At 39.4% G+C, this 25,133-nt stretch overlaps 1 protein-coding gene across 2 annotated transcripts in view; it reads left to right on the top strand.

Annotated features, from left to right (window-relative positions):
• SH3YL1 (SH3 and SYLF domain containing 1) overlaps positions 1 to 25,133 on the top strand; it is a 139,294-nt gene that overhangs the window by 63,396 nt on the left and 50,765 nt on the right. For both annotated transcript variants that reach the window (XM_063442217.1, XM_063442216.1), the window contains exons 7-9: positions 368 to 533; positions 4,896 to 4,959; positions 5,571 to 5,642. In XM_063442217.1, the coding sequence (XP_063298287.1) occupies positions 368 to 533; positions 4,896 to 4,959; positions 5,571 to 5,642 (302 nt within the window). The remainder of the gene's footprint in view (positions 1 to 367; positions 534 to 4,895; positions 4,960 to 5,570; positions 5,643 to 25,133) is intronic.

Consider the following 25,133-nt stretch of genomic DNA (forward strand, 5'->3'; position numbering starts at 1 on the left):
GCCCTTGGAGTCATTATGGGCCCCTGCAACCTTCTTACAGCACTTTATTTTTGCATAACTTACTTCTGCTGTGGAGATCTTTGATCTCCACAGCAGAAGCATGACTGTGCTGCTGGGCCCCCTGACTGACTCGGGCCCTCGGTCCATGACCGAACTGCCCGACCTGTCAGTCCGCCCCTGTCCATAATAGTCCAAATAGTCCTTGTCTCTCTGGTGGAAAGGCATGCCAAGCAACAGATAGCATTACAAAACATATTAGGTACCTAGATTGAATGATCTCCAAGATCCTGTTGCTGGATGTGATATCCACTGGCAATTTATATGTGTGGTACTATGTTTTATTGTATGGTGTATGTTTTTATTTCAGGTTTTATTGTCAAGATGACATTCGAGCGTATGATATTTTGTTTGGCGAAATTACACGCCCTTCTCAAGCTGAGGAGCTTTATGAAATTCTCGACTCTTTCACAGAAAAATATGAGCATGAAGAAGAAAGCATCAACATGAGAAAAGCTGCCAGGGAACAGAAAAGGGTATGTTTTGTGTGATCACAATTAAGATGCTAGTAAACTAACATTAAAATTAGTAGACATGTGCGATTCGTTTTGTTCCGAATGTATATTCGTACGAACTTCATGCCCGAAGTTCGGAAGTGATGAAGTTCGGTAGTTCGGAAGTGCCAAAGTGATTCGGATTTCGGAAGAGTGGCAAAATAAGATAGAGGGAGGGAAAATTAATTGACTGATGACAGAAATCTTGACCAATAAGCTAATTCCTTTTGTGCAATGTAATGCTTGCTTGCCCAATCCGGTTTCACTATTCCCTGTCCAATGAAATTAGCAAAAAATTTTGATTGCTGTTGGAAGACAGCCAATTATTATATTATTATTATTATTATTATTATTATTGCCAATTATATAGTGCCAACAGATTCTGTAGCGCTTTACAATATTGGTGATTTTGTCACTGACACTTGGCCAATGAAGGCACACACAGTCATTGAGGTGTGATAGTATATAAATCAGGCTGTCAGGGTGTTGGCTTGCAATAATGTGACCACAGACATGTGCGATTCGTTTCGTTCTGAATGTACATTTGTACGAATTTCATGTTATTCGGACATTCGAATGCTTACTAATGTCCGAAGTGCTGAAGTTTTGAAGTGCCGAACCAAGACGAATGCCATTGGTCCGAATGGCAGATTAATTTTTTTACTTTTCCGAGCCGAACCAAATTGTTTGCCCATGCACATCCCTAAACATTAGATGTGCAATAAGTATATTGCCTTTTGCTAATGGTTTTGCTTCTTATCTGGAGTCCATTGGGATTGGCATTGGGTTCAGTGCTTCCCTATAAGAAGCATCCATTTATTAGAGTGTGGTGATTGCCCCTTCACACGTTAATATTTTAAAGTGTGATTGTGGAATGTTTTTTATACTTTGGGATATGTACCCCTACTTTATTAAAAGGTAAGATATTGTCAATTCAAAAAATGATGTTTTCCAACTGTTTTGAAAACACTATTGACAGTAAGAATTTCAAGCTAAACTTATTTACAAAATGTTATTAATAACAAACATGCAAATTTCAAATTGTTATATGAAAAAAAACGCTGATGAGTTTAAAACTAATCTTAAATATTTGCCAGAGCTGGCTAACTCATTCGGTAACAAAGGCTGCTTGGTTGGCCCCTGTCTGGGCCATAACTCCAGATTTGATTGGGCCGTGTTTGAGTCAGCAGGGAGAATATAAGATCTCCCAGCACAGCCCTGCGCTCCTTCACTTTGTTGAGGGAGCTTTGTGGTTTCTATTAATATTGGATAAAGAGCAATTTGAGTGCACCCTCACAGTCCCCGACACTTCTTGATGACTGGCACTGTGGTGCTGTGAATCATTGACTGTATACCACAACCGAGAGGGTGCTCCTTAAGTAGTCTGTACGTAATATTGGTACGGATGATGGAGCTCCCTCACAGGATTATTAGGGATCCTTCTTACCTTCCACTGGACCACCAGGGATCCTGCTCACGCTCCACTGGGGAGGGGCAAGACACACACAACGCTCATCCACACTCAAAATATCCTACACCCCTAAACACACACAAAAATTTGTCTACCTCAAACACACCATTCAACCAGCACACACAAACACATGTGCTCCCCCCATACAGCTTGCATCCTCTTCCACACACACAACATTAAACCACTACACATACTCTCACACACAACACTCAGTCAACACACACCCATAATTCACAGACAGAGTCCAGGGCTCTAGCAGGGGGACCTTGCAAAGGGCTTTGGGCAACCTTAATCTGGATCTTATATTAAGGTTCAGAGGCAGAATTTTTTTTAGTTTGCTTTGAATATTTCCTGGATAAATAATCTCACTATGGCACGCACTTGGGGTATTCCACTTTGCACTCCCCAAAATCTAACTCTAATAATTATCTGTCTGAGAAGTGTGGGCTATGTGGTTGTTAAGTATGGGCTATGTGGTTGCAATAGGAGTAAGAGTGATGAGATTTTATCAACTATATGTGTGTTAGTGAAACATTTATATTAAGCTTTCCTTATGAACATTATTCTAGACCGTAAAAAAATAAATCATCTACATGCAAACATGATGACATTACTTGGTGCTAAAATGAGTAAGTGAGCGTCCGTGTTTAAAGCGTTTTAATGGGATCATTCTCTTGTGGTAAGAAGACATTAGTTGTATGAAAATGGATACATTAACACATCTGTTTTGCAAGATCATTTAGAGGCAGATCTGTGTTCAATTTAGTGTTAATATTTCAAAGTCTTTTCTCAGTATAGTACATGGGGATCATATTGCACCTACCTTTTCTTTCTGTATTTTTATATTGTGCATTATCAAATCCTAATGTTATTATGAGTTCACACATCCCTCTCTATCATTTTCCCATGCCTTAATATTAATGGTGTTAAGTGACAAGATTAGGGTTAGAAAACATGTTTAATGATAATTCTTTTTGATGTCTGTGTGGGAACATCTTGTGTCTCCTAGCGTGAACAACTCCGGAACCAACTCGAAGAAGAAAACAAAACTGTAGACTTCGAGCTTTTTTTAATTAAGTACAGTTAAAAGGAGTACTATGGAAAATAATACTTTTAAACTAGTCCCTTGTATATCTCCCAGTGACTAAGAATACATTTAATAGTGTAAGCATGCCCAGGTTCCACATGGAATGTTTCCAGGGGGAAAAAATGGTAAAGAATATATTTTGTATTGTTTACCAGTACAGGCCTTAATTAAATATGGTTGGTTAAGCTTTTCAAGTTATTTAAGATTTCAAATTGTATTTAATTTTAATCCTACCAAACTCTGCTAATACTTTGAACCACTGTACTTTTGCTTGTACCTCATCATACTGTACTTATGCTCATCAGGAGAATTTGATTTGCTACCTCAACTTCATGTTGCACCAAGCAGGAATTGCTGGTTCCAACTATAAGGAGCCAAAACCTGGATTTTTTTTCTACACTGATGTTTCTGTGATCTCCTAACTTCTCAATTAATTTATTGAATTCTGCAGTATTCATTTTGTTCAAATAAAAGGTCACTCTAAACACCACAACCACTGCAGTGCACAGTAGTGTTATGGTCCTTGAGGTGTTCTTTTAAGGATACTTGGTTTGTCGATAATTGTTGGTAATAAGAATGTATTATTCGCTATTGTGTGAAATATCTTCACAGACAGATTCGCTAGACTCTTACTTGCTGCCAAACCGTAAATAACGTATAAGCACAAAGTTTTCTTTTGATATGTTTTTATTTCTTTTTTTAATACTCATAAGTAACTAATCAAATGGCTTATTCGAACAAGCAGATTTTCAGGGATTGTGACATTTTTAGGTTGTACGCTTATTAGGCAAGGCCCTCTTCACCTACTGTGCAAGGCCCCATTCCCCCTACTGTTCCCATATGTCAAGCATGTTTGGTTAGAATTGTATGTTGTATGTTTTTACCTGTTGTTCAGCGCTGTGGAATAGGTTGGTGCTGTATAAATAATTGGAATTATATATGGACAAAGAAACTTCAGTGGACACAGCACATTACGTCAAAAGGCTAGCACTTTTTAGTCGTTCTTTCTGCATTCAATAACACCAAGATATAAAACCCAAACACATAACAGAAAGTTGTCAACATTGGCGCCTACAATTATTGCGATAGCCAATGTCTGTTCTTAAGAAACATACTTTCCAGCAGAGTATTAATGCACCTCACTCTATGAGGCTATATGAATGATTCCGACATATTGTCTGGGGGTTTTATTTTGTGTTTTTGCAGTGACCAGTGCAACTGATCATTGCCGTTACGGAGTAGCAACAATATGTTACCATATCCATTGCTTTCCCAGAGTGCCCTATTTTTTTCCTCTGTGGCAGCTCTGGGAACAAGTGATCTTATTTCATGATATTTAGTAGTTTCAAGTTTTATGCTTTAATTTTTTTTCTAGAAATCTATTCTTAAAAATTAAAGTTGGCAATTTTTTGGGAGGGGAGAATGGGGGTTGCAAGTAGCTGGTCTTGCCTACGGTGCAAAATAGTCTAGCACTGGCCCTGCCAAAGTGGGAGGAAACTCTTGTTATGTATATCTGAAAGTCTAGACTGTGGGCACACAAAGGCATAAAGGGGCCACTGGCACCACAAAGTGTAGAGCAAGCTGTCATGGATTTGCTGCTTATATTCCTCCCTTTAAATACGTTTAACCTGAATACACTGAGTATGGTACCTAAATGTAAACGCTGAAGCTAGCTGAATACATAAACCTTTTTAATTGTTGTTGCAGAAATACTTAAATCTTGTTTTGCAAACAGACACTTTTATGTATTAATTATATATATTTTTTTGTATATTTGATTTAAAAGGCCAGAGAGGCATCTACAAGACAAAGCAGGCCACGTTCTTACCCAGCTGCAAACAGAACTGATGGTAAGACATTTTTGGATATAAAACGTTCTGTTGAAATCTTGGAACATTTTACATGTTCATTTAAAAAAAAAAATTAAAATAAGTAAATGTAAAAAAAATAAAATAAATGTAAAAAAAAATTAGCACAAGTGGAAAGCAATTTGATGTTTCTGATACCCAACAGAGAGATCTCGTGCAAGATAAGAATTATAAACACATGTAAGAGCTACGTTAAGATGATATACATTGTTTACCATGCTTTTACATTTATATCTTGTGTAACACCCATTATTCATACCTTGGTTTCACAAATGTGTTACTGGTTTTGAGTCCAGAAGGGGTAAAGGCTTCTGCATGTGTTTAAGAGAGAGAACATTTAGGTAACTGACATTCTAACACATCTAAAACATCAGACAATATTTATAGGTGTTGCACTAGTGTGTTGCATGATATACTGCTACTCATTGACATTGCCTGATGCACTTCAGTTTTTCATGGTGAGAACCCATTAGGCTGCTATGTGTATTATTTGAAGAGGAAGGATGTGCAAACATATTAGTCCCACAACACAGCATCGTTCTGACATATCCTAAATGTTTTAAATGGCATGACACAATGTATTACTATTTCAGATTTAAGAACGACACAAAAAATGTATCCTGAAAAAAATTATCCTGAAATTTCTAACTACAATGCGTCAGAGAGTGAGTAGTAACCAATAATAAAGTTTGTTTTTATAACAGTATGTATTGACAATTTCCATGAAGCAAATAAGTAACTCTGCAAAAATGTAGCTTCTTTCAAGCTTTGCAGCTTATGATGATACAAGTGAGCTAGCTAAATATAGTTTTATCTGAGCCGATGCTTCAGTGTCACATACGAAGTAGATGGATATGATGTCATCACATGCAGACAAGTGTCTATTTTTAGTACAAGTGGGTTGTTCGTAGTGATTCCTCCCTTACCTCAAGCCAGTCCTCTAACAGAGGAGATTTGTACATTATAACTTACGTATAGGTGATATGCAATAAGAAATAAGTTGTTTAATTGGAAATAAGTTGTTTAATTGGAAATAAGTTGTTTAATTTTGTGTGTGACACAAAAATATATGCAAATTAGATAGATGATTTTGGCAGAAGTGCTTTGTTGTTAATTAATAATGTGTGTAATTCTTGCATTTGAAAACTTCTGTAATCACCTGACAATGTAGATATAGCTCCCCATGTGCCTCACTAGGATAACTACATCTCCTAATAAATTGACTCCATTAGCCATGCTGCGAAATTCATACCATTTACTGTACATGTATTTACATGTCTATAGTGATTTGCAGAATATATTTCTTACACACTTAGCTCATCCTTGCAAAATGCATTAACAAGAAGCTTGCACAAAAAAAAATTGAACAGGGTATGTATGCATATAGAATAGGCTTTGGGGTCTAAAGCCACAGTTGTGGGACTCTTTAAAGTAGGTGGATTTTTTAAGTAGGTAGAGAGGAAAAGTGGACATTTAGTGGGGGTTTTATTTTCATCAGGCTGCTCCTTCTCAAAACAGTCGCCTGATAAAAAAAAAAAAAAAGAAAACCAATTTCACTAGTATAGTGCACCATGAAGCAGAGGGCGGTGGTAGTTCTACCGAGGTGACTGTCGGCAGGCATTGCTGGGGAGCAAAACTTCACAGTACTCGGTTTTGTGGCAGTCTCACATTTAATAACTGGCTGTGCACTATGTGCTTGCTCCTAACGATGTCTTCACTGAGATCCCATAAAGTATCAGCACTCTGTCCACGGGTAAGAAGGAGGGGAAATAAAGTAAGGGATATGGCACATCCCCACCTATCTGCTAGTGTAGAGGTAATTGATTTTTGCTTTGGGCTCAAGTCCCAGGTGTTTCTGGAACCTTGCTACGCCTCCGGCATATAGTCTTGCAGCTACTAGTGCTTTTCCTTATTTTCCTGATATACTGGCAACCAGAAATGGCACAACACAAGGACAATGTGTACCAATGGGGTGACAGGAGAGGATCTCACCTAAATAAAAAAATAAAAAGCTTCAGAACTTCTACTTTTGTATGTTCTGCATTTCAAGAAAGCTACAATGTTTTTTTTCTTCTCTACAATTAGGCTACATTTTACATAATTTGACCTAATCTATTGATATAAAATGGATATCATGCCATGAATTTTGCTTATATGCTAAGCAAATGCTGTCAAAGGAATGTTTGTGCTTGCATCCATAAATGTGTATATTTTTTTAATTTTTTTTTATATATAAATCTATATGCACTGAATGTCACGGCTACTGGATATTAGATGTCATTTTCCCAATAACAGAGCCTAAGCCACTGTTCTTCTACTATAAACTGTCCAATTTATTTGGATATTACCAGTCCGCTGACAACTAGAGAGACATAACTCAGTAACTTCAGAGAGAGAACGACAGTTTGGACAGTTAGAACCCTGGCACATGCACAATGTTCTGTCCATGCACACACCTGGCACACCTACCAAAGAACACAAGTCCCTTTCTTTCTCTCTGATAGAGATGTCACGAACATAACATTTTCCATTCGCAAATGGCGAATGCGAATTTCCGCAAATGTTCGCGAACGGGCGAACCGCCATAGACTTTAATAGGCAGGCGAATTTTAAAACCCACAGGGACTCTTTCTGGCCACAATAGTGATGGAAAAGTTGTTTCAAGGGGACTAACACCTGGACTGTGGCATGCCGGAGGGGGATCCATGGCAAAACTCCCATGGAAAATTACATAGTTGATGCAGAGTCTGGTTTTAATCCATAAAGGGCATAAATCACCCAACATTCCTAAATTGTTTGGAATAACGTGTTTTAAAACATCAGGTATGATGTTGTATCGATCATGTAGTGTAAGGGTTACGCCCGCTTCACAGTGACAGACCAAACTCCCCGTTTAACGCACCGCAAATAACCGCAAACAGTCCATTTGCACAACCGCAAACTCCCCATTTGCACAAGGTTGGATACCAAGCTAGCCATGTCCCGTTCCTTGTCCTCACTGATGTCATTGAAGGTCTCTTCCTCCACCCAGCCACGTACAACACCAAGGGTCCCCGAAAGGTGACAACAAGCCCCCTGGGACGCCTGCTGTGTTTGGTCCTCCACCTCCTCAAAGCCACCTTCCTCCTCTGACTCCTCTTCTTCAGGCTCCTCTCTCTGCATTGCCTCTCTCTGCAATATTATAAGGTGTGTTAAGTAGTACCATTCCTATCAGTTTAACCCCTGTTACGTCCCCTATCAGGGAACGTGCATATGGCATCGATTTTAGGAACCGGGAGATGGAAAAAGATGCTTGGTCGGTCCTCCTACTTCAAATTTGGGACACTGCGCGTGCAATCTAATATGCCACCAGATAGGAGTGGTGTGTTAAGTAGTACTATTCTTATCAGTTTAATCCCTGTTACGTCCCCCTCATCAGGCCTTTTTTAGTCGAATGTATCACCCACTGTCAGTCCCTTCGGGATCCTTCCCTCATTCATCTTAATAAAGGTGAGGTAATCTAGACTTTTTTGACCTAGGCGACTTCTCTTCTCAGTGACAATACCTCCTGCTGCACTGAAGGTCCTTTCTGACAGGACAGTTGAAGCGGGGCAGGCCAGAAGTTGTATCGCAAATTGGGATAGGTCAGGCCACAGGTCAAGCCTGCACACCCAGTAGTCAAGGGGTTCATCGCTCCTCAAAGTGTCGATATCTGCAGTTAAGGCGAGGTAGTCTGCTACCTGTCGGTCGAGTCGTTCTCTGAGGGTGGACCCCAAAGGGCTGTGGCGATGCGTAGGACTTAAAAAGCTCTGCATGTCCTCCATCAACAACACGTCTGTAAAGCGTCCTGTCCTTGCCGGCGTGATCGTGGGAGGAGGAGGATTACTTTCACCTCTTCCCCTGTTAGATTCCCGTTGTGCTGTGACATCACCCTTATACGCTGTGTAAAGCATACTTTTTAATTTATTTTGGAACTGCTGCATCCTTTCCGACTTGCGGTAATTCGGTAACATTTCAGGCACTTTCTGCTTATACCGGGGGTCTAGTATTTGCACAAGGTTGGATGCCGAGCTACTCATGTCCCATTCCTCGTCCTCAGTGATCTCACTGAAGGTATGTTCTTCCCCCCAGCCACGTACAACACCACGGGTACCAGATAGTTGACAACGAGCACCCTGGGATGCCTGTTGTGGTTGGTCTTCCTCCTCCTCCTCAAAGCCACATTCCTCCTCTGACTCCAGGTCCAGCAAGCGATGCTAATAAGGCTGTTTCTGGTGGTGATGGTGACCACAACTCTTCCTCTTCACGCTGATTTACGGCCTGATCCAGCACTCTTGCAGGGCACGCTCCAGGAAGAAAACAAATGGTATGATGTCGCTGATGGTGCCTTCGGTGCGACTGACTAGGTTTGTCACCTCCTCAAAAGGACGCATGAGCCTACAGGCATTGCGCATGAGCGTCCAGTAACGTGGCAAAAAAATTCCCAGCTCTGCAGAGGCTGTCCTAGCACCCCGGTCATACAAATATTCATTAACAGCTTTTTCTTGTTGGAGCAGGCGGTCGAACATTAGGAGTGTTGAATTCCAACGTGTCGGGCTGTCGCAAATCAAGCGCCTCACTGGCATGTTGTTTCACCACTGGGTATCTGAAAAGTGCGCCATGGCCGTGTAGGAATGCCTGAAATGGCCACACACCTTCCTGGCCTGCTTCAGGACGTCCTGTAAGCCTGGGTACTTATGCACAAAGCATTGTACGATCAGATTACACACATGTGCCATGCACGGCACATGTGTCAACTTGCCAAAATTCAATGCCGCCAACAAATTTCTTCCGTTGTCACAAACCACTTTGCCGATCTCCAGTTGGTGCGGAGTCAGCCACTGATCCACCTGTGCGTTCATTGCGGACAGGAGTGCTGGTCCAGTGTGACTCTCTGCTTTCAGGCAAGTCAACCTCAAGACGGCGTGACACTGCCGTATATCCCGTATCCGGGATATAGAATAATACCTGGGGAGCTGGGGGCGTGCCGTTGATGTGGAGCAAGATGCAGCAGCAGAAGAGGACTCAGCCGAGGAAGTTATGGAAGAGGATGGAGTAGGAGGAGTAGAGGAGGTGTCAGCAAGCCTGCCTGCAAGTCATGGCGGTGTCACCAACTCCTCTGCAGAGCCACGCATTCCATGCTTGGCAGCCGTCAGCAGGTTTACCCAATGCGCAGTGTATGACCATTCTTTGCAGACCAGGTATCAGTGGTCAGATGGACCCTTGCCCCAACAATGTGTGCCAGACAGGCCATTACTTCCTTTTGCACAATCGAGTACAGGTTAGGGATTACCTTTTGTGCAAAGAAATTTCGTCCGTGTACATTCCACTGCGGTGTCCCAATAGCTACAAATTTTTGCAACGCCTCAGACTCCACCAGCTTGTATGGTAAAAGCTGGCGGGCTAAGAGTTCAGACAAGCCAGCTGTCAGATGCCGGGCAAGGGGTTGACTTTGTGACATTGGCTTCTTACGCTCAAACATGTCCTTGACAGACACCTGACTGTGGGCAGATGAGCAGGAACTGCTCAAGGCGAGAGACGGAGTGGCGGATGTTGAGAGGGGGCAAGGAGGACAGCAGTGGTTGACGTGGCTGAAGGTGCTGGACCAGGAGGAGGATGGCGGCTTTGAGTTTGTGTGCTGCTTGTACTCCCATAGGCGTTTGTGATGTGCGATGATGTGCCTTCTCAAAGCAGTTGTACCTAGGTGGGTGTTGGACTTCCCACGACTCAGTTTCTTTTGGCACAGGTTGCAAATGGCATCATGTTGTCAGAGGCAGACACACAAAAATAATGCCACACTGCTGAGCTCTGCAATGACGGCATTCTGGTGGTGGCAACAGCATGCGTTGATTGGCGTGCTGTCTGGCTGACCCCGGGTGCCCTGTCTGACTGTGCCACTAGCTCCTTGCGACGACCTCCCCCTGCCTCCAACTCGTCTCCTCCTCCTCTCTGTCTCCCAATCTGAACTTTCCCCCTGTTCTTCTTCTCTTCTAGCGGGCACCCACGTGACATCCACGGACACATCGTCATCATCAACCGCTTCACTTGTATCTGACAACTCAGCAAAGGAAGCAGCAGCGGGTACAAAATCATCATCATCACACCGTACGTCCATGTGTGTAATGCTGCCTGACTGAGACATATCCCTGTTATCTACATCCTCTGGCAATAATGGTTGCGCATCACTAATTTCTTCCAACTGATGTGTAAATAACTCCTCTGACAGATCAAATGAAGCGGCTGTGGTGCTAGTGTTGGTGGTGGCGGCAGGCGGGCGAGTGGTAACTTGAGAGGTGCCCCGAAGCTAAGCTGGAGGAGGATGGTGCGTCAAGGTTCCGAGCGGAAGCTGTAGAAGATTGGGTGTCCTGTGTTAGCCAGTCAACTATGTCCTCAGAACTTTTCGAGTTCAGGGTATGTGGCCTCTGAACACTGGGCATTATTCTAGGGCCAAAGGGAATCACAGCACCACGACCACGACGGCCCCTGAGGGGTGGCCTGCCTCTGCCTGTCATTTTTTTTTGATTAGTGGTACTATGCGTGCAAGCTACTGTGACAGCAGATATGAGTGGCACTGTGCACTGGCAGAAGTTGGCAGAGTAGACGCTGTAGGCCTGACACACACGCTTGCAGACAACTAACTGCTATTCAATCTATTACAGTCAAAAAAAATTTTTTTTTAAATGTACACTACTGTTACACCAGATATGAGTTGTACTGGTGTGACACTGTGCCCTGGCAGGCCTTGAAACGCACACGTGTGAAGGAAACCGACTGCTATTATTTCACAGTCAAATTTCTAGTTTTTTTTTTATGTACACTACTCTTACACCAGATATGAGTTGCACTGGTGTGACACTGAACCCTGGCAGGCCCTGAAATGCACAGTTGTGAAGGAAACTGACTGCTATTATTTCACAGTCAAATTTCTAGTTTTTTTTTTTTTTTTAAATGTACACTACTCTTACACCAGATATGAGTTGCACTGGTGTGACACTGAGCCCTGGCAGGCCCTGAAACGCACAGTTGTGAAGGAAACTGACTGCTATTATTTCACAGTCAAATTTCTATTTTTTTTTTTTTTTTAATGTACACTACTCTTACACCAGATATGAGTTGCACTGGTGTGACACTGAGCCCTGGCAGGCCCTGAAACGCACAGTTGTGAAGGAAACTGACTGCTATTATTTCACAGTCAAATTTCTAGTTTTTGTTTTTTAAATGTACACTACTGTTACACCAGATATGAGTTGCACTGGTGTGACACTGTGCCTTGGCAGGCCCTGAAATGCACACGCATGAGGGAAACTGACTGCTATTATTTCACAGTCAAAAAAGTTTTTTGTTTTTTTTAAATGCAAGTTATTGTGACACCATATATGATTGGTGGCACTGGGCAAGTGGGCACATTATACGCTGTGAGCCTGACACACACGCTGGCAGGCAGGCAACTGCAATTAGATTACACAGAAAAAAAAAAGCAGACTGATGTTCTAGCCCTAAAAAGGGCTTTTTGGGGTGCTGTCCTTACAGCAGAGATCAGATGAGTCCTTCAGGACTGTAGTGGACACTGAATACACTAGCCTAGCTATTGATTTCCCTATTAAATCAGCAGCAGCTACACTGTCCCTCCTCTCACTAAGAATGCAGCTTCCGAATGAATCTAAAATGGATGCTGTCCAGGAGGTGGGAGGGTCTGGGAGGGAGGGTCTGCTGCTGATTGGCTGGAATGTGTCTGCTGACTGTGAGGTACAGGGTCAAAGATTACTCAATGATGATGAATAGGGGGCGGAGCGAACATCACATATGTTCGCCTGCTGTGGCGAACTATTCGCCAGCGAACTATTCGGGACATCTCTACTCTCTGAGACTATGCTTTACATAATAAAATAATAGCAATAAGGTTTTTGTTCGATCAATCTCTAGTTTATTGAGGTCACATGGTAACATATATGCAAGAGATCAGATGAACTAACAATAAAAGATTAGCATTTGTTGAAAACTGTCATGTACACTGTGACAGATCCCCTGTCCATGGATTATGTTTTCTTTTACTTGGTTCGGTATACGAACACCCCCATACAGACTGAACAACTTAGTTCATATACCGAACTATCTACCGAATGGATTGACCACCCAGAACAGTCGTGTGCCGCTCACTAACCTGGCTGACCTCTTTTCACACTTTTGAATACCGTTCTAAGGGGTTGGTTGGGTGGTCATCGTTCGTATGGTCGAACACGAGGCAGCTTTACTTCACGAACGTGGCCAGCGATGTTTGGTCATTGAGTGTATGGAACTAAATCGGCCACTCGACGGAGTGAACACTGCTGGGACTTTCGGCCCCACACATGTTCAGTTTAATTGGATTCACTAGAGCGATGTTCGGTAGAAATAAACTCCCGCATGAGGGGCACATGACTGACCCTCATATGAACATAGACTTTCAGTATTTTGTTATATTTTGGTATTCTTTAAAGAGACCGACCGCACAGACTGAACCCATGGAACACTTTTGGGCAGGCGCCTCGTGCAGTCGTTCAAAACTATACCTCGGTGGTGTTTCGACTATATCCGTCACCGCCGGCCATGTTATCAGGCGCTAGGGAGCACTTACATGGCTGCTGACTAGAGCCCGGTGTAACACTGGTCCGGTGGCATCATCTTCAACCTGCTCAGCCAGGCTCCAACAAGGACTCCCATTGATACAGCAGCGCAAGGGTGCTTCAATTTCTCGTTCCCGCCCCTTGCCCCGTACGTGGGGACAAGTGGGCGGGAGCATAGCAGGGGCGGGGCTGCAATGGAGTGAAGGTGGCCAGGCATGAGGAAGCTGCCAGGAACACCTGAAAAGCAGTCAAATATGCAAGAAAGGTAAGTGGGTCAATGGGACATCACTGTGTATTTGTGAAGAATTTGTGTTTGTGCATGTCAGTCTGTATGTATGGATCAGTGTATGTCTGTATGGGTCAGTGTGTGACTGTATAGGTCAGTGTGTGTCTGTATGGGTCCATGTTTATCTGTATGGATCAGTGTGTGTCTGTATTGATCAGTGTGTGTCTGTATGGGTCAGTGTTTGTCTGTATGTGTGGGCATGGGTCAGAGTGTGCCTGAATGGGTCAGTGTGTGTGTGTGTGTGCACATCAATCTGCATTCTTCAGTGTGTGTGCGTCAGTTTGTATGGGTCAGGGTGTGCTTCAGTCTGCATGGGTCAGTGATTGTACATCAGTCTGCTTGGGTCAGTGTATGTCAGTCTGCATGAGTGGGTGGTACAAATGGGAAGGCAAAATTTTTTTTTGCCTTCGGCGGCAAAAATACTTGCACCGGCCCTGCCAACAATAAGGGTTTAACATAACTATACAACCATAACAATAGGTGGGGTCTGAGTTGTCACACTGTATTTTAAACATTTGCAAAACAGAGACAAATAAAAAACAGGATGGCAAAACAATCAGTCTTCACAGTATAAAGATGAATAATTCAAAGAAGAGTAAGAAAGAAATAACTTACAGTCTACAATTTTGTATGAAATATGTGTACTTAAAATACGTAGTGTTTCCTCAAACACCTATGAAAGTAACTTAGCAGCGAATTTGGAATCTTACCCGACCAATCTGGCTGCCGTGTTTTCAAAGGGCATTTCAGCACTTTGGAAACAGACTGCATTTAATTATCAGTGACATCTTTTTCTAGACCAGAATGTTCTGTATTCATGCAAAAATGGATTAAATCAATTTAAACTAAACTGTAAAATATTTTCTGTAAGTGTCTCAATCACAGTTGATGAGTAGGCAAATATGCAGACACTGGAAAAGATACATATTTTAATTAAACCTCGTTAAGATCTAAAAAGTGAGTATACGGGAACAAAATTGACTCGCACTACAAGAGGATTGAGAGAATGCCGCATTCCTGTTTTCCCAGGGCAAGTTGTGGAGAAAATAATATGCTGTCTGATAAATGCATTCTATTTTCACATTTATAGGGCGGCTTAAAAATACTTTAAAGAAACACTCCATTTTTTCAAAGCAATTTAGAACATACAACCCCCAAAGAAAACATGCATGCATTTCTGCATTTTTCCTTTTGGGGTATGTCTAAATATAACTTGCCAAAGCTGAAGACCTCTTGTCTCCAGATTTGCAAGCCCTCCCCTTTAAAGTCTGCGCTGGAGAATACATCTTGTAATACAGCTCATTGAGAAGAGGCGAAGGCAGGTACGCACTAACATAGCACCGACACATAAAGCACTTAACCACTACAGTTGTTATAAAAATATAGATGCTTTGTAACATTATTTTATTTTTTTAATGGGGTATTGTCTTGCGAATTCTTTCTGTTTCAAAACAGGAAGCAACAATTAACAGCCTTGTTAGACCATCTTGAACATACATGGTTAAGTAATTACATGACACGTGTTCTGTGTTATTTACCCAGAGGGATATTGTAAGCCCAGCCACCATAAGCTGTGATGACATATTTAGTAGACATTATGTCTATAATCCATGAATGATTTGTTGAGTTTTTTTTCTCTCAATCTTTCTCGTATCTAAGCTGCTGAATTGTATAAAATGTGTTAATCCGTCTCGTGGTCCCCTCTTCATTTCTAATGTCTGTTACATCACCTAAAATTATATAGAGAGAGAAAAGCAGACCGCCAGCAAGATGATGCTTATGAGGGAATCCTCTATAGAGATAATCCCTTGTACAACATGTGCAGTTTTTTTTCCCAACAGTGAATGGCAATATTAAGAAATCAAAGCTATGGAGCCATTATTCAATCAGCACTTCATTACAAGAATGAAAACATGAAATAGTCTTTGAATGAGGGCTTTAAAGAGAGGCAATGAGTGTGTTCTTAGTAAAATTGTCATTTGTTTTCAAGAACAATGTGTCCGCACTGGCTTTCAAGGAGATGGAAATTAGCATATGGTATCATGCAGTATCTCCAGCCTTTTATCTAGGAAGGCTGTAGTAAGCCTGTTTTTATATTTATGCATATTTGCAGATATTTTTAACCCTATTTTACTATATAACTATGTAGCCATGCCTTTCCCTGTGCCCTTATTTATTTATCCAGGCAAAGTGAATAAACAGAGACAACCTCTCCAATGTTTAACAATGTTTACAAAACCTTGTTTTTTGTAAGAAAACTATTTCTGTCTAAAAGAAAATCTGAGCGGAAGGCAGATTAAAAGTTAAGGCAAAAAAAAGTGTATCAGTCACGCAAATAAAGTGCTATTGTGATCCAAATTAGCATTTTTTTTTCTAATTCTGTATAGGGATGCAAAAACAAAACAATTAAATAATCCATGTGAAAAATCACATAGATTTGTATTGCTTCTCAGAAAAGCAGAGGTGCTCAGAACATTCTATTTCATTTTAACAAACGGTCACAACACAATTCGAAATACTGACTGATCGATACTGGAGAGAGAAATTGGCACGTATAGCTGTGTTGAAGGATATGCTCCACTAATGCTTTCTATTTACTTTGAAGTTCAAATATTATAACATACTGATAACTGCAGTACTTGCAAACAGTGAAATATGTGTTTATATAATATTCCGTTTTCCTTATACAGAACATTATTTGCTGAGCAGTTTGGTTAATGACAATTTCCTTGTAGATCTAGAAGGCTTTCTTGATAATGATTATCAACACCTTTTAAAAAATGACTTATGAGGGTGGCTGGAAAGTGCCTTAATGGCCCTAAAATATTATTTTAATTGTCTAGCATAAATAGCTGTAGTTAAAATAGCTTTAGGACTGGGGTAGATACTATCAACCCTATATTCAACCTTCATAGTTCCAAATAGGGTCACATGTGTAGAAACTGTCCACAAACACAAGATGTCTTAATATTCGTTTACAACCTTACACATTTCATTAAGTATTTGCTTTAAAAGATCAGCCCAAAAGATAATAAATACCTGTATTAGAAAAAGGGTCCAGGCACTCCAAGCTTGACAAAGACTCCATTGGGAGTCGAAACGTTGGTGTTCCACATGTTCTAATAAAGGTGTCTGAAGACATTGAAAAAGCATTATAAGTCACCACATCTCTTGGACACTGATTGTAATGCCAGGCCTATCTAGTGTTGAGCTATTCCAGTCACTGAATACTCAATGCCATTGTATTGTTAGCTGTAGATAATGATGTTTGAGTATCCGTATTAGTCCAGTAATGTAGATGCAAAATAATGGAGTATTGCAGTTTTGTGTAATACCTTTTTTTATTAGACTAACAGAAATTTGAAGTGACAAGCTTTTATCAAGTAAGCATTTAAAATGCTTATGTTGTAAATGTTGCCTTATGATCTAGCGTTTTCTGTTTTCTTTTCCCCACAAACATACACGTGTCCCTTATACTTAAAAGAAGCATGCTTGGGTATATATGCATTGATAGCAAAGGTTGGGTGTTTTTAATGGTTAATGTGCAGTCAGAATTGTTTGTATATTTTTTAGTAGATTAAGAGTTTATAGTGGATACAGGGTAAAGGTGTTTGCAATATATTTACCCTGTCTAGATAATAGCTCCTCTTTGATTTTTGTATATAATATATGAAATCAAGTAATGTAAGCTTGGTAATTCTAACACATGTGACTGTTTAGCATTTTTTTGTTTGTTTCTTTAGCAATCGAGCCAATGACAACGCAGGGGAAAATACTTCTATATAATATCTTTTGTTCATTGATGCATTGATTAAATATTTTTGTTTAATTTGTGGAGGAGTCATCTCTAGTTTCATTGTGTTATTTTTATTTTTTTTATTTTTTTTTTTGGTTACCTACACAATCCAAAACCTTTTGTCCTCAAAAATTAATTCACTGCTAAATAATTCCCCGGAACCAAGGGTCCTTTTTGTAACAGGTATTTGGGGCTGTGTTATTGAATAGCCGTGATGGCTGAGATGGCCATTTGGCAGATCTAGTCCAAGTAAGTTAAAAGCAAAAAGCCTGTTATTTCACTTGTAAGACTCTGACATGGTTTGTTCTCGAGAAAATGTGTTGACATGTGTTTAGAAAAAACAAAGAAAACTACACTGGGGGCATTTCCATCTAGGTTGCTAAGCTTCATATTGTAAAGAAAATAATGCTATAGTTTTCTATAGAAATGATATATGAAACTGATGAGAAATAACCGAGGGATACAGTGTGTTTCTGAGTAGGACTATGTAAATAAATATTTTCAAGATTAGACCAACGTAATGAGTAAATTCTTTGGTCTGTATTTGAATTTCAAATACCTCTTATTTTAGAGGATATTCAATTTTTAATTGTGCAAACGCAGAATCTTCCAAGTTATATCTAATTTTTAAGTTATCAAAAGATTAAAGGGATTTCGTGGGGAAAAAATATTTAAGTGGTCTGGTCAATAAAATATCAATGCTACAAGTCTATGTCTGTCAAAATTTAGAATGAGCTTTAATCTTGCGGAAAAATAATTGAATTTTGGAATTTGATTTGTTAGAGTGGTGCAGAATGACTCCATTCCCAAATCATTTTGAAAACCATTTTTAGGATTTTATATAGGTGGTACTAAGTTCCAAATAGACTGCAAAAATTTTCAGGGAACCACAGTTAGGTGTTGGAGAAATTGTCAAAGTGGGTTCCAGGTACCAAATTTGGTGGCAATGCAATAAATTACAATAATTATGGAATTGTATTCTCTCACGTATGCAAGTAATTGCCCTGACAATAACTATTCAATCCACTAAAATTAGATTGTATTAATTAAAATCTAATGTAAGTGATAAACTTGGAATATATATATATATATATATATATATATTTCTTAGATATTTATTGCAACATTTCAATAAGTCTTTCTGACAGTAAACTTGTTTCTTTAATTCTTGAAAACAATGGAAATGAAATGGCCGTCAGAAAATAATTCAGACTGCTTGTACAATTAGGCCACCCAACATTTTGTGATGTTATGGTTATAACCGATACATACTATTTGGCCATTTATATTGAACATGTAAATGTTATTTTTTTTTTTTTTTTATTGTTATAGCGAACAAAATAACATCATGGTAGTGTATGGTTATTTCCCATTGTAACCCCAATTGTTTTTTTGAGGTTTTTTTTTTTTTGTTATTTACTTATGTTTATTAAAATAAATCATGTTTGTGTTTAAAACTGCAAACATTTTCAATAAATTAATTTTAAAACAAACGATATATGGGATTCATCTTAAAAAAATCTTGTGAGAAGCTTCAGTTTTATAAACATATACACCTTTCAGCTTTCAGATGTGTTAACCGATAACAACAGTTGGCTTTTTTTGGCAGCTGGATTATGGTACTGTATTCCATTATAAGTGATCACTAGTCACCATAATATAGTGTCTGTTACTTCTATAAAATTAATATATCTATTATGTCTTTCCCCAACACTTTAATTGTAAAGTAGAATCATTTATAAACAATATAAACCATCCATTAATATAACATGTAGATTATTTTGTATAAAGCCAACAACTGTGTAATTTGTTGTAGAATGTATGTAGATATTAAATAGATTGGGCTGTCTATATATGTAAATATAATTTTTTTTGAAGGAATACAGTTTTGCCTTTATATGTATACACACATTATGTAATCATTGGATATTTTTGTAATAATGTCTACACCATGCTTAGCTACCATGATGCCAAAGTGCTCAAAGAGTCATAAACCAATTGCATTACTTTTTTGACATGTGCAATAAATCACATTTAAGTGAAAGTGCTAACTTAGATGCTAGGTATAAAAAAAATCTAGTTTTATATATATATATATATTTTTTTCCCCCGAAAGAATTTGCTTCAAATTATTGCGTCATAGAGAAAGAATATGCGTATACCCTTCATCTCAAAACTGCGTGGGATTAATCTTTCGTGGACAAGCTACAAACCAAATCGCTTTCTCTTTTTTATGAACCTTAAGACACTTATTTGATTTATATGCATAATACCTTTGTCTCTAGCCTAAGCAATATGATATTCAATCACTGTTCTTCCTTTTGTACTGAAACTGGTTGTTAATGCATCCCAAAGGCAGCAGACACTTAAATGTTCCTTTCTCTGAATTTTACAAAAGAAAATTATATAGGACTTTTGTTAAGAGGAAAAGTTTGTTCCAAACGCACATTTCGCATGTACTCTTGCTCTGTGCATATCAAGCAGCCTGACTCAACCTCTGCTAGTAGTCCCTGCGGAATGGTGGGAGCAATTGTTAATAGCAAAATATATCAGCACCTAGAAGTAAAAACAAGGAATACCGTGGGCAGATCTTGATTCTACACAGATGTCTTGATATCAGTATTACAAAATTGACACAGCTGCGAATACAAAATACGATTTCAAGAACAATAGATGTAGAAACAGATGAGAAAATTGACACGTTCATCTAATGAGCGCAAAATAAAACAGGAGAAACCTGCAATTTCCAAAGAGAAATAATATTCCCCATTAATTTAACTCAATCTGTAATCAGCTGGAAGTGCAAAATTGCTCTAAATTCCCAAGAAGGAGTAAATGAAAACATTGTATTATCAGGCTAAAAGCAGTTTCTCATTATTGTCTCAGATTAAATTAAAAAAATAAATATATATAGGCAAACATATATGCACGCTATCTGGTCTTGCTGTCACTCTATGATTACCTCTTTCTGCTGACACTTGCTCAGTCTGGAAGAACATGTCTGCTTTGATTACACAAATCCCAGGATTTAGATACCCAGTCTTGATTCCATGATTTATTAAGAAATGTTTTCTCCCATCTATAGCATCATTCTAGATCGGGTACAAACTATACAACTCCGTCAGCTAAATATATTGGGAAATTGTACCCTTCGAAACCATTTTTGTATCGTTTTACATTGAATGTTTTATGTCACCAGTGATATAATATATGTAAAATGTAACCAGGAAAAATAAATTTCTCTGGTCGCTACATTCCAAGTTTTCCCTGGTTCCTTACCCAACTTGTAACAAAATATATTGTGCCAATAAATGTGCAATAAATGTGCAGCCTAACATATGTGCTTACCTGGAGGCAACTGTCTCTTAGGATTGTGCAGGGAAACTGTACCATGCATCAAATCATGTGTGGCACCCCCACTTCCTAGCATGTGGATAAACTCTGGGAGTTATAGTATGCCTCAATGGCATTCAGGACAGTGTAGTTTCACACCCAGCTACTTATAAATGTTATATTTGTGGTATTTTACACCACATCCAAATCATTAGGCTAAAGACATAACATTCAAAAAAGTAAAGGAACACTATAGGGTCAGGAACACAAACATGTATTCCTGACCCTATAGTGTCAAACCCACCATCTCGCCCCCCTGGCCCCTCTTACCCCCTAAATATAGTAAAATCTTACTTTTTTTCAAGTCTGCAGCTGCTGGATCTACTCCTGATCTGCCTGCTTGGCTGACATCATCAGAAGTGTTGTCCTGAGCTAATAATGCTTTCCCATGAGATTGGCTTAGACTGTTAAGGAGGCAGATCAGGGGCAAAGCCAAACACACCCCTGGCCAATCCGCTTCACTTCATAGAGATGTATTAATTCAATGCATCTCATTGAGGAAAGTTCAGTGTGTTCATGCAGAGGGTGGAGACACTGAATGGCACTCATACTGTGCAGCACTGCCCCAGGAAGCACTTCTAGTAGCAATCTAAGGAGTGGCGAGTGGAGTTATCCGTAGGCTGAAATGTAAACACTGCATTATCTCTGATAAGACGGGCAACAAGCCTTAAGGAAATGATTCTACGCACCAAAACAAATACACTAAGCTGTAGTTGTACTGGTGACTTTAGTGTCCCTTTTTTTTTTTTTTTGTCTGCACATAAAGTACCAATTTAGCACAATGTTTATGTTCTTCCCTATAATGTTACATCATGACCCCAGCCTGCGTAAACACAGTACATTGGCATTCTCCAGTAATCTATGTGTATATACACTTGTATATGCCATTATTTTTCTACTCACTAAACACTGTGTCATATTTATTGTCAGAAAAAAATAATCTAGTGTTGAGCTGGATTAACGCTTATTTATTTATAGAATGGACAGATTGTTTCCTGTTATTGGGTGGGAAACCCTCTTTAAATGCTAATCTGGATTATCTGTGGTTTTACTGAGGGGAACCCCTTCAATAGCACTATGCCTGTTGGGAGTATTATGAATTTAATTTTAGGATGTTGATAATCTATAATGCTGTATATTTATTCTGAAGAAAGAAAGCAAATATTGACATTTTACCATAGTATGAGATACATGTTGTTTATTATACCTGTGGGGTGTCACCAGTGGGACAGTCTTTGATCTGAGAGGTTAGATTAAAATCGTGTGTAAAACTTTAAAGAGGAATTGTCACTTCCTCAATATTAGCACTTCCAAACTAGCGCTAAAACAGTTTTTAAATTATTTAATTTGATTTACATGTTTTGCCTTGACATCACCCTAATTCTAGAGAGGTCATATAAAAGATAGGTATTTTTAAAATTTTCAAAGTCAGAGAGACACTATAGGTACCCAGACCACCTAATTTCATTAAAGTGGTCTGGGTGCAGTGTCACTGTCCCCCTTAACCCTGCAATGTAATACATCGCAGTTTTAGAGAAACTATAATGTTTACATTGCAGTGCTAAGATTGCCACCAGTGTCTGTTTACCAGATAGCAACTAGAGGCTCTTCCTGCAGCTTCATGGAGTTTGCCTCTTGGAAACAATGCTGAACATCCTCACACTTTGCATGAGTACACTCAGCGTTAAGCACCATGATTCCATTAGACTGGGGCGCCGTGGAAATTTTTAGTTCACTCTAACAAATTAAATTCTGCAATCCCCGGCTGCGTCTTGCAGCTGATGATCAGATAACTCCCTAATACTCCCTAAAACCCTTGTGGGGTTGCCATATTTAAGGGTACCACATTCGGAAGCTGTTTAGAAGATATCTCCCTTATATGGTATCATCATGGTAATCCCATATAAGAATTAGGGAGCTACCTACCAAGTAACGAAGAGATCAAAATTAACAAAAGCCTTTCTTTTTCTTAATTTTGGTCTTCCAGCTGTTAAAGCATAATATCTAATACAAGAGAATTTGTAGTACTAGATAGTAATATTAAAAGGGTTGTTTCATTCCTCCCTCACGCACCCACTGCCATGACGCAGGTAGGGGCATGTCTGCTAAACAGCGAGAAACCAGTGGCTGCTAGCTTTCATAAACTACTAGTGACTTGGCGGCTTTAGAAGCCAACCAGTCAGAGCGCTGTGAAATTGATATGCAAGCTCAGTCTGCACTGAGGTCTCGTGGGGTGCAGATAGATTGTTTTATTGTGTTTGAAGCTTTTAAAGTTTGTTTTAATTTTTGTTTGTTTGTTTTTAGCTTTTTTTTTTTTTTTACAATCCAGTGTCTTATTGTAATAGTTGTGACAGGACCTTATGGATTTTTAACCCCGAATAAACAAACAGCTAAGAGTCTGGTTGGTGTTGCCACCTTTCCATCACAGTGCAGCGCTATAGATGTGGTTACAGAATTAATCATGCAAGATATACACTTACCCCTCAAAGAACACAGGGAGTATATATACAAGAGAAAGAAAAAACTGAAAAAATATATAGTACCTTCAGTTCTTTGATTCTGGTGATTGTGTGTTGTTCCTGTTTTGTCACCTGAGAACGTGTTCTCCAGATTGACCCCGGCTCCTGACCTTGTCTTTCCTCCTTGTTTATCCTGACCTCTGGCATCCTCTGACTTTGGCATATCCTCGACAATCCTTCTGCTTGTGTCTTTGTCTATACTGCAAATTGGAGCACCTTTCATGCACAGGTTCCGTATCTTCTTGTCTTTTTTCAGTGATTCACACTTGTTGTGAGAAAAAGGGAGAAGCGAGACATACGAATAGGGTACAGTTGCCTACCTTAAAGGCACAGACGCTAGAGTGTTTAGAGCCTATACCCATATAAAAGGCTCTTTAAAATGTGAGTTTATTTTTACTCACTACATCTAGAAATTATACCACTTAATGTTATACAATACTATTCTATATATTTTTTCTGTTTTTTCTTTCTCTTGCATATATACCCCATGTGTACTGTGAGAGGTAAGTGTATATCTTGCATTATTTATTCTGTAACCACATCTAGAGTGCTGCACTCACACTAAGTGATGGGAAGGTGGCAACACCAACCAGACTTGTAGCTATTTGTTTTTTCGGTGTTTATATATTATAGTGGGGATTTTGGAGTACCCACAGAGTGTAATCAGCAGCTAAACTTAATAATCAATTTTTTTTTTTTTACTACAAAGCACCAACCTATTTCCACACCTATCTGTCTTGTTCCATACCTTATGGATTTTTATTTGGCCTTTTTTGGGGCTGATGAAAAGAAGATGGAAGAGAAAAGAAGACATCTAATGGTAAGTATGACATTTTATATAACAGGCATTTAGTTTATTTGGCAACCCTCACTATTATTATGGTGAAAGTGGTAGCTAGTGTATTTTTGCTAGGTGATGACTAGGTGCTCTGGTGGCCCCAAGCCATTGAGGGCTTATTTATATTTTATTATTAGTTGCAACCCGCTGTCAAGGGTTAGTGAATTATGGCCACCACCAGACACACATGGGGGGTCACTAACCCTACAGTTAATTTATTTTATAGCACTCACCTGTGGTCATGGGAAGGAGTACAAGGGGACGGACACTATGTCTATTATTTTATTTTATTAGGCGCCATACCATGGGGGCACGAACCGGTATCTCCCTCCTTGTAATTAAATGAACAAAGAACAAACAAATTACATGTACACAGTTTCACCCAAGAAGAAATACATTCTTTGTTTAATTTTTTTGGAAGAATGGACAAATTTTCCGAAAACATATTTGGCTGAAAATGAATGCCCAAGTCTAGATTTCATTCTTATAAAAGTTGCAAATCTTTGCCAGCAAATAAAAGGTGGGATAGAGGTGTGGGTAGACAATGAATTGAGATGAAAGTGGCAGATGTCTTTAGATTTCATGAAAGTGGTTTGATTAGTGTTGAAATACACTGGCTTTGAGAATACAAGTGCAAAGTAGTTGAAGCATAGTATAAACTTGTATTTAATAAACTTTGCCCCCAAAATGTTTTTATAAAGGG

Source organism: Pelobates fuscus, chromosome 2, assembly GCF_036172605.1.
Source record: "Pelobates fuscus isolate aPelFus1 chromosome 2, aPelFus1.pri, whole genome shotgun sequence".
Classification (NCBI taxonomy): domain Eukaryota; kingdom Metazoa; phylum Chordata; class Amphibia; order Anura; family Pelobatidae; genus Pelobates; species Pelobates fuscus.